Source organism: Eumetopias jubatus, unplaced genomic scaffold, assembly GCF_037043125.1.
Source record: "Eumetopias jubatus isolate StellerSeaLion01/CBP00866 unplaced genomic scaffold, mEumJub1_p1.0 scaffold_8, whole genome shotgun sequence".
NCBI lineage: Eukaryota > Metazoa > Chordata > Mammalia > Carnivora > Otariidae > Eumetopias > Eumetopias jubatus.
The window spans coordinates 45,317,983-45,334,049 of record NW_028274814.1 but is presented as its reverse complement, the minus strand read 5'-3'; the positions used below and the strand labels follow the sequence as shown (position 1 = coordinate 45,334,049).

The following is a 16,067-nucleotide window of genomic DNA, read 5'->3' as shown; positions in this document are numbered from 1 at the left end:
ATTGATCTATGTGTCTGTTTTTGTGCCAGTACCATACTGTCTTGATGATGACAGCTTTGTAATAGAGCTTGAAGTCTGGAATTGTGATGCCACCAGCTTTGCTTTTCTTTTTCAATATTCCTCTGGCTATTCAGGGTCCTGAACACCTATGAACTCAACAGGAGATATAATATAATATATATATTATATATGTGTATAATAGCTTTGTAGTATAATTTGAAATCAGGAAGTGTTATGCTTCAGTTTTGCATTTTTACCAACAGTGCACTAGGGTTCCCTTTTCTCCTTGTCAACAGTTATCTCTTGTCTTCTTAATATAACCTTAACTTTAACAGGTGTGAGATGATATCTCATTGTGCTTTTTTTTTCCACTGTGCTTTTGATTTGCATTTCCCTGATAATTAGTGATGTCGAGCACCTTTTCATGTGCCTCTTGGCTCTCTGTATGTCTTTGGAGATTATTCAGTTCCTCTGCCTCTTTTTAAATTGGGTTGTTAGGGTTTTTTTGCTACTGAGTTGTATTAATTCTTTATATTTTTTAGATGTTAATTCCTTATCGGATATGTGTTTTGTAAATGTTTTCTTCCATTCTGTAGGTTACCTTTTCATTTTATTAATAAATGTTTTTGCACATCTGAAAAAAAGTTTTTAAAAAAAGTTGAAAGCTTTTATTTTTTATTTTTATTTTTTAAAAAGATTTTATTTATTTGTTTTGACAGAACACAGACAGGGACAATGGCAGGCAGAGGGAGAGGGAGAAGCAGGCTCCCTGTAGGGAGCCAGATGTAGGACTTGATCCCAGGACCCTGGGATCATGACCTGAGCCGAAGGCAGCTGCTTAACCAACTGAGCCACCCAGGCACCTGAGCAGAAAGCTTTTAAATTTGAGGTAGTCCCACTTATTTATCTTTGCTTTTGCTGCTTGTGCTTTTGCTCTCATACCCAGGAAATCATTCCTGACACCAAGGTCAAGGAGTTTTATCTCTAGGTTTTTTCCTAGGAGTTTTATAGTTTCAGGTCTTCTTAAAGCCTTTAATCCATTTTGAGTTCATTTTTATTAGTGGTGTCAGATAAGAGTAAGAACCATATTCTTCCACTTGTGGTTATCCGCTTTTCCCAACACCATTTTGAAGGGACTATTCTATCTCCACTGAGTATTCTTGGCTCCCTTGTCAAATATTAGTTGGCCATATATGCAGGAGTTTCTGGGTCCAATTCTGCTTCACTGATCTATGTGTCTATTTTTATGCAGTACCACACTGTTTTCATTACTATAGCTTTGTAGTATAATTTGAACTCAGGAAGTGTTATGCTCCAGTTTTGTTCTTTTTTCTCAGGGTTGCCTTGGCTATTTAGAGTCTTTTGTTGTGCCATAACAAATTTTATTTTATTTTTTTTAATTTTTGTGGAAAATATAATTGGGATTTTGATAAGGATTGCGTTGAATTTATAGATGGTTTTGGGTGGTATAGACACTTTAACAATATTAATTCTCCTGATCCATGAATACAGGGTATCTTTCCATTTGTTTGTGTCCTCCTTATTATTTTTTCTATCAAAGTCTTGTAGTTTTCAGTGCAGTTATTTTACCTCCTTAGTTAGATTTATTCTTAATTATTTTAGTGTTTTTGATGCTATTGTGAATGGAATTGTTCTCTTTATTTCTTTTTCAGATGTTTTGTTGGTGGTCTATAGAAACAAAATGATTTTCTGTGTGATAATTGTATCCTGCAACTTTATTGAATATGTTGATTAGTTCTAGAAATTTTTTGATGGAGTTCTTAGGATTTTTTTGTATATGGGATCATATATGCAGACAAAAGCAATTTTACTCTTCCTTTTCTGTTTGGATGCCTTTGATTTCTTTTTCTTCCCTGATTGCTCTGGCTAAGGCTTCTAGTGCTATGCTGACTAGAAGTGGTGAGAGTGGGCACCTTTGTCTTGTTTCTGATCTTAGAGAAAGAACTTCCAACTATTCACCACTGAGTACGATGTTAGCTGTGGTTTTGTCATATATGGCCTTTATTGTGTTGAGGGATGTCCCTTCTATACTTAATTTTTGAGTACTTTATCATAAAAGGATGCTGTACTTTGTCAAATGCTTTTTCTGCATCTATTGAGATGATCATATGATTTTTATCTTTTATCCTATTCATATGGTATATTACATTTATTGATTTACATAAGTTGAACCATCCTTATATCCCGGGTATTATTCCCATTTAATCATGGTGAATGATTTTTTTTAATGTGCTGTTGAATTTGGTTTGCTATATTTTGTTGAATATTTTTGTATCTATATTCATCATGGATAATGGTCTGTAATTTTCTTTTCTTGTAGTATCTTTATCTGGCTGTGGTATCAGAGTAATGTTATCCCCATAAAATGAGTTTGGGAGTATTTCCTCCTTTTCAATTTTTTGGAAAAGTTTCAGGATTACCATTAATTCTTTAAATGTTTGGAAGAATTCACCAGTGAAGCCATCTGGTCCTTGGCTCTTCTATTTTGAGAGATTTTTGATTACTGATTCAATCTCTTTACTTGAAATTGGTCTGTTCAGATTTTCTATTTCTTCATGTTTCTTTTTTTTTTTTTTTTAAGATTTTATTTATTTGATCGAGAGCATGAGCAGACAGGAGGGGCAGAGGGAGAGAAGCCCAACCGACTGAGCCATGCAGCTGCCCTCATTTCTTCATGTTTCAGTTTTCGTGGACTCTCTGTTTCTAGGAATTTATTTCTTCCAGTTTATCTGGTTTGTTGGTGTATATTTTTCATAGTAGTCTCTCATGATCCTTTGTATTTCTGTGGTATCAGCTATAGTGTCTCTGGTTTTCATTTCATTTCTGGTTTCATTTATTTGAGTTCTCTCTGCATTTCTGTGTTACTCTAGCTAAAAGTTTGTTGATTTTTTTTTTAATCTTCTAAAAATGATTTTAGATTAATGAGCTTCTAAAAAGCTCTCAGTTTCAATGATCTTTTATATTTTTGGTCATGGAGCCCAATGTGGGGCTCAAACTCATGACCTTGAGATCAAGACCTGAGCTGAGATCAAGAGTCAGACTTAACCTACTGAGTCCCCCAGGTGCCCCTGCTCAGTTTTTATTTCATGTATTTATCTGGTCTTTGTTAATTCTTTTCTGCTAATTTGGGCTTGGTTTGTTCTTTTACTAATTCCTTGAGGTGTAAAGTGAGGTGTTTGAGCTATTTTTTGTTTCTTGAGGTACTCTGGAATCACTATAAACTTTCCTCCTAGAACTGCCTTTAGGAACACCTGGGTAGCTCAGTTGGTTGAGTGTCTACCTTCGGCTCAGGTCATGATCCCAGGATCCAGGGATTGAGCCCTGCATCGGTCTCCCTGCTCAGTGGGGATTCTGCTTCTCCCTCTGCCTCTCCCCCTGCTTGTGCTCTCTCTCTCTCACTCTCTCTCAAATAAATAAATAAAATCTTAAAAAAAAGAACTGCCTTTGCAGTCTCCCATATGTTTTGATATGTTGTGTTTTCATTCTCAGTGGTTTAAAGATATTCTTTTCTTTCCTCTTTTTTTTTAGAGAATGAGAGAGAGAAAGCATGTGCACACATGTGCGCATGCAACTTGTTGGGTAGGTGGGCAGAGGGAGAGGGAGAGAAAGAATCTTAAGCAGGTTCCACTCCCAGCTTGGGACCTGACACCAGGCTCGATCTCATAAGCCTGAGATCATGACTTGAGCTGAAATCAAGAGTCACTTAATCAACTGAGCCACCTGGGTACCCCTCCCTTTTGATTTCTTTGTTGACCCATTCAGGAGCATGTTGTTTAATCTCCACATATTTATGTTTTTTCCAGCTTTCCTCTTGTTATTGATTTCTAGTTTCATTGTGTTTGGAAAAGATACTTGGTATGATTTCAGTCTTCTTTTTTTTTATTTCAGTCTTCTTAAATTTGCTTAACTTGTTTTGTGACTATCATATGATCTATCCTGAAAAATATTCCATTTGCACTTAAGAATGTATATTCTACTGCTGTTGGATGGAATGTTTTGGATATGTCTCCAAAACATATTCATTTGGTCTAAAGTTTGTTTCAAGTCCATTGTTTCCTTACTGATTTTCTGTCTCAGTGATCTATTTGTTGTTGAAAGCAAAGAATTGAGATCCCCTACTATTATTGTATTATTTTCTATTTCTCTCTTTAGGTCTGTTTATATTTTCTTGAAATATTATAGATGTTCTGATGTTGTGTGCATATATATTTGTTTTATTTTCTTGATGTATTGACCTTTTACCATTACATAAGAACTATCTTTGTCTTTTGTTACCATTTTGGGCTTAAAGTTTATATTTTTTAGGATAGATTTTTTTTGTTTTGTTTTTGCTTGCATAGAGTATCTTTTGTTATCCCTTCACTTTGAATCTCTGTATATGTTTACAGCTGAGGTGAGTCTCTTGTAGTCAGTGTATAGTTGGGTCTTGTTTTTTTAACCATCCAACCACTCTATGCCTTTGATTAGAGAATTCAATCCATTAACAATTAGAGTAATTATTGATAGGCAAGAACTTACTAATGCCATCTTATTAATTGTTTTCTGGTGTTTCATGGTTCCATTTTTTCCCCCCTTTCTTTATGCCTTCCTTTGCAATCAATGATTTTCTGTAGTGGTATGCTTTGTTTCTTTTCTCTTTATCTTAGTGTACCTATTTTAGATTTTTACTTTGTGATTCCCATGAGGTTTACATAAAACACCTTGTAGATATAACATTCTATTTTATGCTGATAAAAATTTAACTTTGCTGGCATGCCAAAACTCCATCTTTTACTCTCCCTCTTTGTACATTTTTGATGTCAACATTTACATTTTTATTGTGTCTCCATCCATTAACAAGTTGTTGAAGCTATAGCTATTTTAAAAAAATATATATTTATTTATTTTAGAGAGAGAAAGCACATGGAGGCACAGGGAGAGAGAGACTCTCATGCAGGCTCCCTGCTGGGCATGGAGTCCAGTGTGGGGCTCAGTTCCACAACCCTGTAATCATGACCTGAGCTGAAATCAAGAGCCAGACACTTATTTTACCAACTGAGCCACCTGGCGCCTCTGCCTTTTGTGATCTTAACTATCTCTTGGACACATCTTTTCATTTGGCTCAGGAAACTTTCTAGAGCACAGTTTCCCTCATGTGTTTGAAATCATGTTTGTTTTCTGGGAACACAGAATATGCCAGGTGTAGTTTATTTTTTTCTGTTCTAGGTGGGATTTATATATCCTCTAAGACTCCTAGATCCTTTTAATAAAGAACACATATTACTTTAGACAAAGATGTAGTTTCTAGGGTTGCTTTGAGAGTTTGTGGGTAAGTACTATTATTGCTGTGGGAATACTTTTGACTGTGACAGTGTTGAAAAATATATGTGTTGTCAAATTTACAATTTTACTTCCTCCCACTTCCAGCTTAACATAGCAAAGTAGTATTTCATTCAGGATCACTAAATATATATGTATATATATGTATGTATATGTATATATATTCAAAGTAATATTGTAGCTTAAGGAAAAAGGCAGGTGAAGGGCCATATTCTGGAAGCTAGAATTTAAGAAGGATCTCTAAGCTGCTAGATACTTGTTTTTGTGATCTCAGGCTGCTGTAACAAAATATCATAGATTGGTGGCTTAAACAACAGGGATTTATATCTCACAGTTCTAGAGGCTGGAACATTTGAGATCACGATGCCAGCGTGGGTGGGGGACACAAACATTCAGTCCATGATAGCATTGTAAAAGAAATCAGGGACCCTGATGATGTCTTTATCACAGAATGTTACATTTCTTTTTCCTTTGCCTTAATAAGCTTATTTTCTCTCATCCAGGAAGATTTGAGGATTTAATCAATAGCTCCACCATCCTTTCTCAACCCCAAAACAGAAGTTATTCTTTCTTTACATACAATATACATACATTATGTATATATATATATATATTTTATAAAGATTTTATTTATTTATTTGAGAGAGAATGAGAGATGAGAGCACGAGAGGGAAGAGGGTCAGAGGGAGAAGCAGACTCCCTGCTAAGCAGGGAGCCCGATGCGGGACTCGATCCCGGGACTCCAGGATCATGACCTGAGCCGAAGGCAGTCGCTTAACCAACTGAGCCACCCAGGCGCCCCATACATTATGTATATTAAAAGCTTTAGCTCAGGGGTGTCTGGCTCAGCCAGTTAAGCATCTGCCTTCAGCTCAGGTCATGATCCCAGGGTCCTGGGATCAAACCCTGCATTGGGCTCCCTGCTCAGCGGGGAATCTGCTTCTCCCTCTTACTCTCCCTCTCAAATAAATAAATAAAATCTTAAAAACAAAAAAAGCTTTAGCTCATTGCTCACATTGTCTTTTGCCATCTTGCACACAACTTACTCAGCTCAGAGAACTTTTTAAGGCAGAATTTACCTTAAGCATGTAACTGCCTTCGAAAATATAACATCCGAAAGAAAAAAAAAAGAAGAAGAAAGAAAGAAGGATGAAGGAATGTTTGTTAAATTTTTATTAGGACTAATGATTATTCTTTTAAGGCATTGCTAAACTTTTTGTTTGAATGAATAAAAACAAAATGAGAAATTTCACATGACACACTAATCTAGTGATTACAATATACTTAATGGAAATTTCTACTGGTTGTTTTGGATGTTGCTTTCCCAACTTCCTTTTGTCTTTGTCTCCCAGAGTGAATCAAAGTAGACTTGTCTTTGAAAAGACTTCTTCTTTTGACTTATCTTTTATACGGGGAACTTTCTGATCTTACCAGAATAAGTAAGATTAATGTTCAATCTCAAGTATTTCTGAAGGTATACTCCTTACCCACGGAAATACACACTTGGGGCAAAATTAGAAGAGGCTTCTCATTCTGCCAACCACTGGACAGCAAGAGAGTTAACCCACAATGGGGCAAGAAGAACCTCAAAATAAACGTGAGTACATTCTCTCCTCTCAGTTTTAAAGAGGTAAATGTAATTATGACTAAGATTTAAAAATATGAATTAATGGTAGTTGCAGTTGTGAAGATTGAAGATGATGATGAGGAGGAGTTAAAGGAAATGACAATGACTTTGGTGAAAAGGAAGGTCATAGATAGATTCAAGTATGTTGGGTAAGAGAAACTTCTTTGTGAAACATGAATTGGGCCAAGAGAAGAGATAAATTATACAAAAGAAAAATAAGATGGAAAGAAAGAGAGTAATTTGGGAAGCTTCTTTTAAAGGCAAGAGGAAGAAGGAAGATAGACAAATCACACTGACTAAGGCTCACAGTTTACCTGAATCTCTGACTTTATCCCATTTTGTGCTGTACTTAAGGGTCACAATGTATTTGTATTACAAGAATATTAAACAATATTTTTGAGAAATAGAACAAATGCAGCTGGTAATGCTGGCCTCCTACTAGGACAAATTATGTTTAATTTAAAATTAATGTTTTTCTTCACCTCATCGCTCCATCATGGCAAACTTCAATGGGACCATAATGTACACTGGTCCTGAAACACACCTCTTTATATAAGAATATGTCTTGGAGACTTTTTCTGTCAATACATACTGATATATAGGATTATTTGAATTGCTGTGCAGAATTCCATCATAGAGATTCACCATCATTTAGAATCTGTACTATTTATAATACACATGCAAGTATTGATCTCTGATGTTTTTTCTTCTATTTCCAAAAGTACTACAATGAATATCCTTCCATATAAATAAGTTCAATTATTTTTTATGATAGAGCTCTAGAATTGAAATTGTGGCAAATGTGATACATTTAAAAATTGATAAGTGCTACTAACTTGGTCTGTCTAAAGGCTTTCTAATTTATAGTTTAGCAAAAGCATGTGTTTCCTCACCAAAAGAGTTTATTTCTTCTCAGTCTTGCTGATACTACATATTTTCTATTTTCTTTTAAAAATCTCATATGTGAAAAATTATACCATAATATTTTAGTTTATATTTCTTTGAGCATACTTTTTTGTTTAATGGTCATTTATAATTTCAGCAAACTAAATTTTAAGCAAATTTCCTGGTCAAACTTTTGCTCAGTTTTCAAATTGATTTTTGAAATTCTCTCTACAGTCTAGACATTAATATTGTGACAAAATTTTCTTTCATATGTCCCCTGTGTTTTAACATTATTTGTCTTTTATGGATGTTTTAATTTTTATGGGCCCAAATTATCAATTTTTTATGATTTTGGGGTTTTCTGTCTTATAAAGAGCCTTTCCCTTCAAAAAAAGTTTACATTTAATGTATGTTTATATGTATGTATGTATGTTTTTATCTGTAAGCTCTAAAACTGATTTATTCAGGAGGAAATCTTTAAGCTCTCCTCTAGATCTAAGATATTGTGGATGATCTCATATTTAGCTTGCTTCTCAGTAGAATATCTTCCTTAGTTGTTGTGGCAGAGAATGTATTTATCTTTCCTTTTGTCCTAGAAGGAGGCCAGCATTACCAGCTGATCCCGTGGGCTGTTGCTGTTTTTTTCATCTCACTTCTCAGTGCTTGTTTTATTGCAAACTGTTTGGGTAAGTTATTAGCTGAAATGGAACTTGTGAATTTCCCCAAACAACATTCATAAAGTTCCTCTAAGCTTTTTGTTATTTTGATTCCCCCCCAACCCCCAACATTTCAATCCATATTGCTTTTCAGGGTCTTGAATTTAAAATCCAGAGCTACATTTTTAACCTTCTATTCTTTGATGGTGTTGTCTTGTGTCAGGGAATGACAGATGGAAGTTAAACCCTTTTCTATACATATGAAGGTTGGTGGCTGTAGTAAATCATTCCCCATTTTTGACTGAGATTACAAAGGGCTGTATCTTATCAGTAAAGAATAACCAGCAAAAACCCAACTTTCAGATGGACTATAGTCTGGCTTTGAAAAGAAGAACAATTGAAAGATTTGTTCTTTCTAATAGCAAGACCTTGTATAAAGTTATTATAATTACAGTAATATAGTATAGGTGCAAATACAAATAGACCAGAGGAAAGGAATAGAGAGCTTAGTTATAGATCCTGCATCTATGAACTCTTTATATAAAACAGAAGGGGGTATTGCAGTTACAGAGAAAGGACAGTTTTGTTCAATTAATGTGCTGGAGAACCATTGATTATTCTTACTCAAAAAATGAAATCGGTCTCCTGTATATCATATACAAAACCAACCTGATGTGGATTATTGGCCAAATGTGAAAAGCAAATCAATAATGCTTTTTAGAAAATAAATGGAGAACATATTCATATCCTCAAGGCAGGGAATGATTTCTTAAGTCATAAAATGTGCTAGCCAGGGCACCTGGGTGGCTCAGTTGGTTAAGCGACTGCCTTTGGCTCAGGTCATGATCCTGGAGTCCTGGGATCGAGTCCCGTGTTGGGCTCCCTGCTCAGCAGGGAGTCTGCTTCTCCCTCTGACCCTCTTCCCTCTCGTGCTCTCTATCTCTCATTCTCTCTCTCTCTCAAATAAATAAGTAAAATCTTTAAAAAATAAAAAATAAAATGTGCTAGCCAATGAAGAAAATACTGACCAATTATACTATATTAAAGTAAGAATTAGTGTACAACAAAAATACCAAGAAAACAGCCATAGGTGTTTGTAATGCATATAATTGATAAAAAATTAATGTACAGTATATATAAACAATTCTTTCAAATCAATAGGAAAAAATCCTGACAAATACAGCAGGAAAATAGGAAAATTTTGAATAGGCCCTATAGGAAAGAAAAATTGAAATGTTTAATGAACACATAAAAAATGTCAAGCTCATTAGTTTGCAGGGAAATGAAAATTCAACTCCCAATGAGATACCATTGCAAACATACCAGGATGGCAATAATTAAAAAGTCCGGCACTATTAGATATTGATGATGATGTGGAGCAACTGAACCTCCAAAGAATTGCTGCTAGAGGGAGCATAGAGCAGTACAACCACTTTGGAAAACTTTGCCACTATCATAGTTGGCACTATGTATATCCTACTACCAGCAATTCCGCTCCAGGCATATAGCCCAAAGAATGCATGCTTATGGGCTCTAGGATTCATGATCAAAAATGCTCAGAAGGGTATAGTTCATAATAGTCAAACACTGGAACAATGCAATGTCAACCAGAAGAAAAATATATAAATACATTTTAGTGCATTAAGACAATAGATCACTTTATAGCAATACAAATGAATGGATTACAGTTGTATGTAACAGTATAAATAAATTTCAGAAATAACACTGAGCAAAAGAACTAAAATAATGCATATTTTATCATTTTATTTATATAAAAGTTCAAAAGTAGGCAAATCTGATCTGTATGGTATAGGGATATGTTATCAAGTGGTAAAATTGTGAAGCAAAGCACAAAGTGATTACTTTAAAATCCATGGCATAGTTACCTTTAAGAGAGAGGAAGTGAGTTGTATTTGGGATGTGAAGGCCACCCGGGGTGTTGGCAATGTTGTGTTTCTTAAGCCGGATTGTTGTTACCTGGAGTGTTCACTTTACAATAATTTGAATAACTGTACATTTGTGTTTTTCACTTCTTTGCACTTGGTTATGTTTCAAAGTAAAAATATTTATTTATTTATTATTTATTTATTTATCTGAGAGAGAGAGTGCAAATGGGGTGGGTGAGGGGCAGTGGGAGAGAGAGAGAGAGAATATCTTAAGTAGGCTCAATGCCCAGCGCAGAGCCCAACGTGGGGTTTGATCTCACAGCACTGAGGCCATGACCTGAGCCAAAATCAAGAGTTAGACACTTAACCGACTGAGCCACCCAGGTGCCCCTTGAAGTAAAAATATTTAAAAGATAAATAAGTGTATATGGCTCATAAAACTTGGCAGAACTATCCTGATGTTTACTAAAAATCTCCACTCTTACACAGATTCTGATAGAAAAATATGCTTAAAAGCATATACACATAAAAGTTTGCAGAACTGCTCCCATAAAGCACAAAATGGGTAATATGATAATAAAAATGTTAATTTTTGACAACCCTTTTCAACCTATTCATCTGGAGCTGGAACAAAGGAACTGGGTAGTAAGAATAGGAGTTAGTTGACCTAACTCTTAGGGGAAGAGAAGGACCAGAGTGATCAGCTCCTATTTCCCTGATTAAGTGGTTATACAGAAAAAGAAAACTAACTCTTTTCCCCTTTGACAGTAACTCATCGCAACTTTCTGCGCTGCAGGAGAGATACAAGAGTGTTCAAGTTACCAGAGTACCACACGAAGCTGACATGCACCAGAGAGAAATCAAAATTGAAAGGTAGATAGAAAAGGGCATAGGAGAATGTCTTTCTTACTTCCATTTCCATTCAGGTTCATAATCTGATTTAAAGTACTCAGCAGTAAACCAGGAGAGATTAAGACAACAAGAGTATCTGGTGCAAGAGTGAACATCAATAAATAGAAATAGATTTCTCGTGACTGTAATCAGTTGAATAACTGGAGAATATAACAACACATTTAGGATCCATTTTTGGCATCCAAAACATAACATTAATTTAATTCCATTTTCTTTTGATTCAGCCATATCTTAAGGACTGTTTCCTCCTACAATATACAGCTTTGCTGAAGTGACTTTGTCTCTTTTATTATGCTAGAATTTGTAAAATCCCCCATCCTTTGGGAGGATGGGGAAATGCTTGAGAGTTCTAGTAGGTTCTCTACCCCCTTTAGATAAAATTTCCTGCAAAAGGCTTTGTCCTAGAAGCACTTCAAAATATGGAAGTAAATACATGTAAGGACACTGAGAAATGATGTTGTCTTCTGAGAGAATATCTTGTAATTTTCATATAGTCACTATGTGATTCAAATACTTTTGCTCAGAAATATTTAGAAATGTAATTTTCAGGATTTTTAAAAATGGGGAACAGAATGATTTTGGGAATCCTGGTATTATTTCCAAAAATTGTTAACTGGATAGTTAGCAGAATAGCTATGCAATCTGTTACAGATGAAATGCTCCTTTGTAACTGACTTTCATTTCAATTTTCTCATGAGGGAGCACCTGGAATTGCTGTCCTTTTGGCTGGAGAGCCTTCCAGTCCAACTGCTATTTTTCTCTTACTGACAACAAGACATGGGCCGAGAGCAAAAGGAACTGCACGAGCATGGGGGCTCATCTGGCCACCATCAGCACAGAAGCTGAGTTGGTATGTTGGGAGGCTTCCATCCATCTCTCTGCTGGTTTGAATCTCTTTGCAGAGAAAGAGGAATTTCTCTGCTCTGCCTCTGTGCCTTTGCTTCATCTGTTTTATCTTCCTCCTTCATTTTTCTTCATCTGGCCAACTTCTGGTCTTTCCAGATTTGATTCACATGTTATTTCCTCCAGAAAACTACCCTGACAACCTTCCCTACTCCATCCTCCCTGTTCTAGTTTGGAGATACTCCCATGGTACTTTGCGCACTGTGTAATCATGGCACTTACATCACTGTAGTGAGGTTATCTGTTCACTGTCCTGTCTTTGCTGATGACTCTGCTTTATAGAGGGCTGCAGCTGTGCTCCCCTAATCTTTGCATCTCCAAAGTCCCGCACAGTGCTAGGCACTCTGGATAGGTCTTGATAAATGTTTGGTGATTAAGTGAATAAATGAATGGTTAAGCAGGACTGAAATAACTTCTCAGGAGAAAGCATAGGAAAAATAATTCAGTTGTACGGTTGAAATTCTAAGTAAAAAAAAATCTTAAGCTTAATTCGGTTCTTTTAAAACAAATGTATTTCCTCATGTAATATACTTCTATATACATACCATAACTCATAGTCAACTCTTTTCTTAGTTAGAGGGGTTTCCCAGAGGATTCTGTTCCCATGGCTTTGCAATCTATAGGTTCACCAACTCTTTGAATAAAATGGAACTTAATTTAATACACATGCAATTAAAGAAGGCAATTTTAAAAACAAAAGTTTTTAAAAATCTGATCCTATTAAACATTGTGCTAAGTGATTTGCAAGTATGATCTCACTTGCTCTTCACAGTAACTCTGCGAGGTAGTAGAGTTGTCCTTTTGGAGATGAGAAATCTTGGCAGAGGCAGGATTTGAAAGCAGATCTGTCTGATGACAATGCTTTTGTGCTTAGCTAGTAACGTATCTGAACTTTTCTCTCTTTTCCTAATATAATAGCTATTAAATGATAAATGCAAATATACTTATAAAAATTTACATTTTTATGCAGAATTTTATTATTCAATTTTTGGATCCACGATTTTCCTATTTCCTGGGATTTGAGAACCATGAAGGCCGGTGGTCCTTGGTGGACAAAACACCATTTAACCCACATAATTTGTGAGTATGTTGACTGGGGTGAAAGAGCTTTATAGGCAAAGGCGAGAAGATAGCAAGCAGAATTCATTTGGGCTGGAATAAACCAATGTAGAAATGCTTACTCAGAATAGAACATTATGTGTTGAGTACCCTCTATACTGATATACTCTGATACTTCTATTAGACAATGCAGCTCTAAATTTTTCACCAGAGGCATTTTCTCTGCATGTCCTCCAACCTACACACACACACACACACACACACACACACACGCACACACACGCACTCACACACACACACAAATATAAATATATGTTTATATATATTTTTTTCTTTCATTTCAGATTATGGCATGAGGGTGAACCGAACAATCGGGAAGAAAATTGTGTTGTCCTTTTTAATGTTCAAGACAAATGGGCCTGGAATGATTTTCCTTGTAACTTTGAGACAAAAAGGATTTGTAAATTACCTGGAACAGCATTCAACTAGAAACCTCCAAAGGAGTCCTTGTATGGGGACAGAAAAGAAGAACTAATTAGACTAGGGAAGAATGTACCCACACCGTTGGGACAGAGAAAACCTGCTGAGAAAATAGAACACTTTCAGTTATGATGGCCTTATTTATTTTTGTTCTATTCATTCAAGATAATGTGTTTTTGTGTGGTATGATGGCAGGAATCATCTTTTCTATGAGAATCCACTTTCATGAACTTTCTTTTCTTGACAGTATATCAGAGTACTTCTTTTTCAATTGGTATGCATCGATTACATACCAAACACAACGGCTCAAATGATGCAATCTCTTAGTCATTGTTTTCTTCTGCTCAGATTTTTAGCTCTTAAGATTCAAACACAGGGTATTCCAACTGGTAGTGGTATGCCATTATTTTAGCCCCAGTTATGACAAACCCTCTAAATGTTTTTTTTTTTTAAGATTTATTTATTTATTTGAGAGAGGGGGAGAGAGAGAGAGAGAGAGAGAGAGAGGGAGGATGGTCAGAGGGAGAAAGAGAATCTAAAGCAGATTCCCCACCAAGCCTGGAGCCTGACATGGGGCCCAACATGGAGCTCAATCTCACAACCCTGAGATCATGACCTGAGCTGAAATCAAGAGTCAGATGCTCAACCAACTGAGCCCCCTAGGTGCTCCCTAATCCATTTCTTGCAGCCTGATTATTTTTTATTACCTCTATGGTGACCACAACAGACCACCTTTCTTACCCGGATTATTGCAGTAGCCTCTGACTGGTCTCCCTGTTTCTCCCCTCAGCCCCTTTCAATCTGTTCCCAACTCTCATGGCACTTCTCCTATTCTTCATAATTTCTTTAAGACAGCTGATAGTAATTTCATAAAAATAACTGCAAAATGTATTAGGACACTGTGGTAGTCCTAGAAGTTTGAAGCCCTAAAAACATTTAAATACTGGTTTTGTCTTTGAAAAAGTAAGAGATATATGTGTTAAAATGGCAAACAGGAAAAATATAAATGAAAGTGTAAGTTAAGTCTTCCACCCTGAACTCCAGTCCCTTGAATGCCTCTTCAGAAAAATATGATTGTCAAGTTTCTTATATGTATTTCTGTATATGTTTAAATATGTGTTATATAAATGTATATACATATATAACCTACCTTTTTTTACACTAATGGAAACATGATCTACATTGTCTTAAACATCTTGCAGTTCCTTCCCCCGCGAATCTCAGGGGTTTTGTCTGTTTGTGTTTCACCATATGGTAAGTGTACTTTGTGATTCCCATCCCTTCTTTCCCCCTTCCCCACCCACCTCCCCTCTGGTAGCCATCAGTTTGTTCTCTATAATTAAAAGTCTGTTTCTTGGTTTGTCTCTCTTTCTCTTTTTTGCCTTTGCTCGTTTGTTTGTTTCTTATATTCCACATATGTGAAATCATGTGGTATTTATCTTTCTCTGAGTGACTTACTTCATTTAGCATAATACATTCTAGCTGCATCCACTTGGGCAAAGGACAAGATTTCATCCTTTTTTATGGCTGAATAATATTCTGTTGTATATATAGCACATCTTCTTTATCTATTCATCAGTTGATGGACACTTGGGCTGCTTCCATAGTTAAGCTATTGTAGATAATGCTGCAATAAACATCTGGGTGCATATATCCCTTTGAACTAGTGTTTTTGTATTCTTTGGGTAAATACCCAGTAGTGTGATTACTGGATCGTATGGTAGTTCTGTTTTTAATTTTTGAGGAAACTCCATACTGTTTTCCACAATGGCTGCACCAGCTTGCATTCCTGCCAACAGTGCGAGAGGATTCCTTCTTCTCCACATCCTTGCCAACACTTGTTGTTTTTTGTGTTTTTTGATTTTAGCCATCCTGACAGGTGTGAGGTGATAGCTCCCTGTAGTTTTGATTTGTGTTTCCCTGATGATGGGATGTTGAGCATCTTTTCATGTGTCTATTGGCTATCTGGATGTCTTCTTTGGAAAAATGTCTATTCATGTCTTCTGCCCAGTTTTTAATTGGATTCTTTGTTTTTTGGGGTAATCATCTTACATTTTTTACTTAAAAATATAGTTTGGGAAATGTTTTATACCTTGTTCCAAATAACTAAATAGTGTTTCATTATATCGGTGTATCATAATCTGAAATAACCTGTGACAAAATATTTCCTTTATATAATAAAAATCAACAAAATAATGTCTGTGAAAGAAACCATGAGAACAACCCCAGTTCAGATCAGAAAAGGAAGACAGTTCCAAGAGGATTTCTTTTCTTTTCTTTTCTTTTTTTTTTTTAAGATTTTATTTATTTATTTGAGAA

The 16,067-nt window shown here is 35.7% G+C and overlaps 1 protein-coding gene across 1 annotated transcript; it reads left to right on the top strand.

Moving 5' to 3' along the window:
* The first annotated feature begins 4,332 nt into the window (after positions 1–4,332).
* On the top strand, positions 4,333–14,144 carry LOC114222605 (C-type lectin domain family 4 member D-like). The gene is made up of 7 exons (XM_028121226.1): positions 4,333–4,414; positions 6,804–6,937; positions 8,449–8,538; positions 11,163–11,267; positions 12,005–12,156; positions 13,180–13,289; positions 13,613–14,144. The coding sequence occupies exons 2-7, from the start codon at positions 6,910–6,912 to the stop codon at positions 13,755–13,757; spliced, it is 630 nt and encodes a 209-aa protein (XP_027977027.1). The 5' UTR covers positions 4,333–4,414; positions 6,804–6,909; the 3' UTR covers positions 13,758–14,144.
* The last annotated feature ends 1,923 nt before the right edge of the window (positions 14,145–16,067 follow it).

Bases quoted from the DNA above. Each gene is read 5' to 3' on its own strand.
- LOC114222605 (XM_028121226.1), top strand. From the start codon at position 6,910: ATGGGGCAAGAAGAACCTCAAAATAAAC. The intron at 8,539-11,162 runs GTAAGTTATTAG...CCCCTTTGACAG, and splicing joins TTTTATTGCAAACTGTTTGG to TAACTCATCGCAACTTTCTG. The intron at 13,290-13,612 runs GTGAGTATGTTG...CTTTCATTTCAG, and splicing joins CCATTTAACCCACATAATTT to ATTATGGCATGAGGGTGAAC.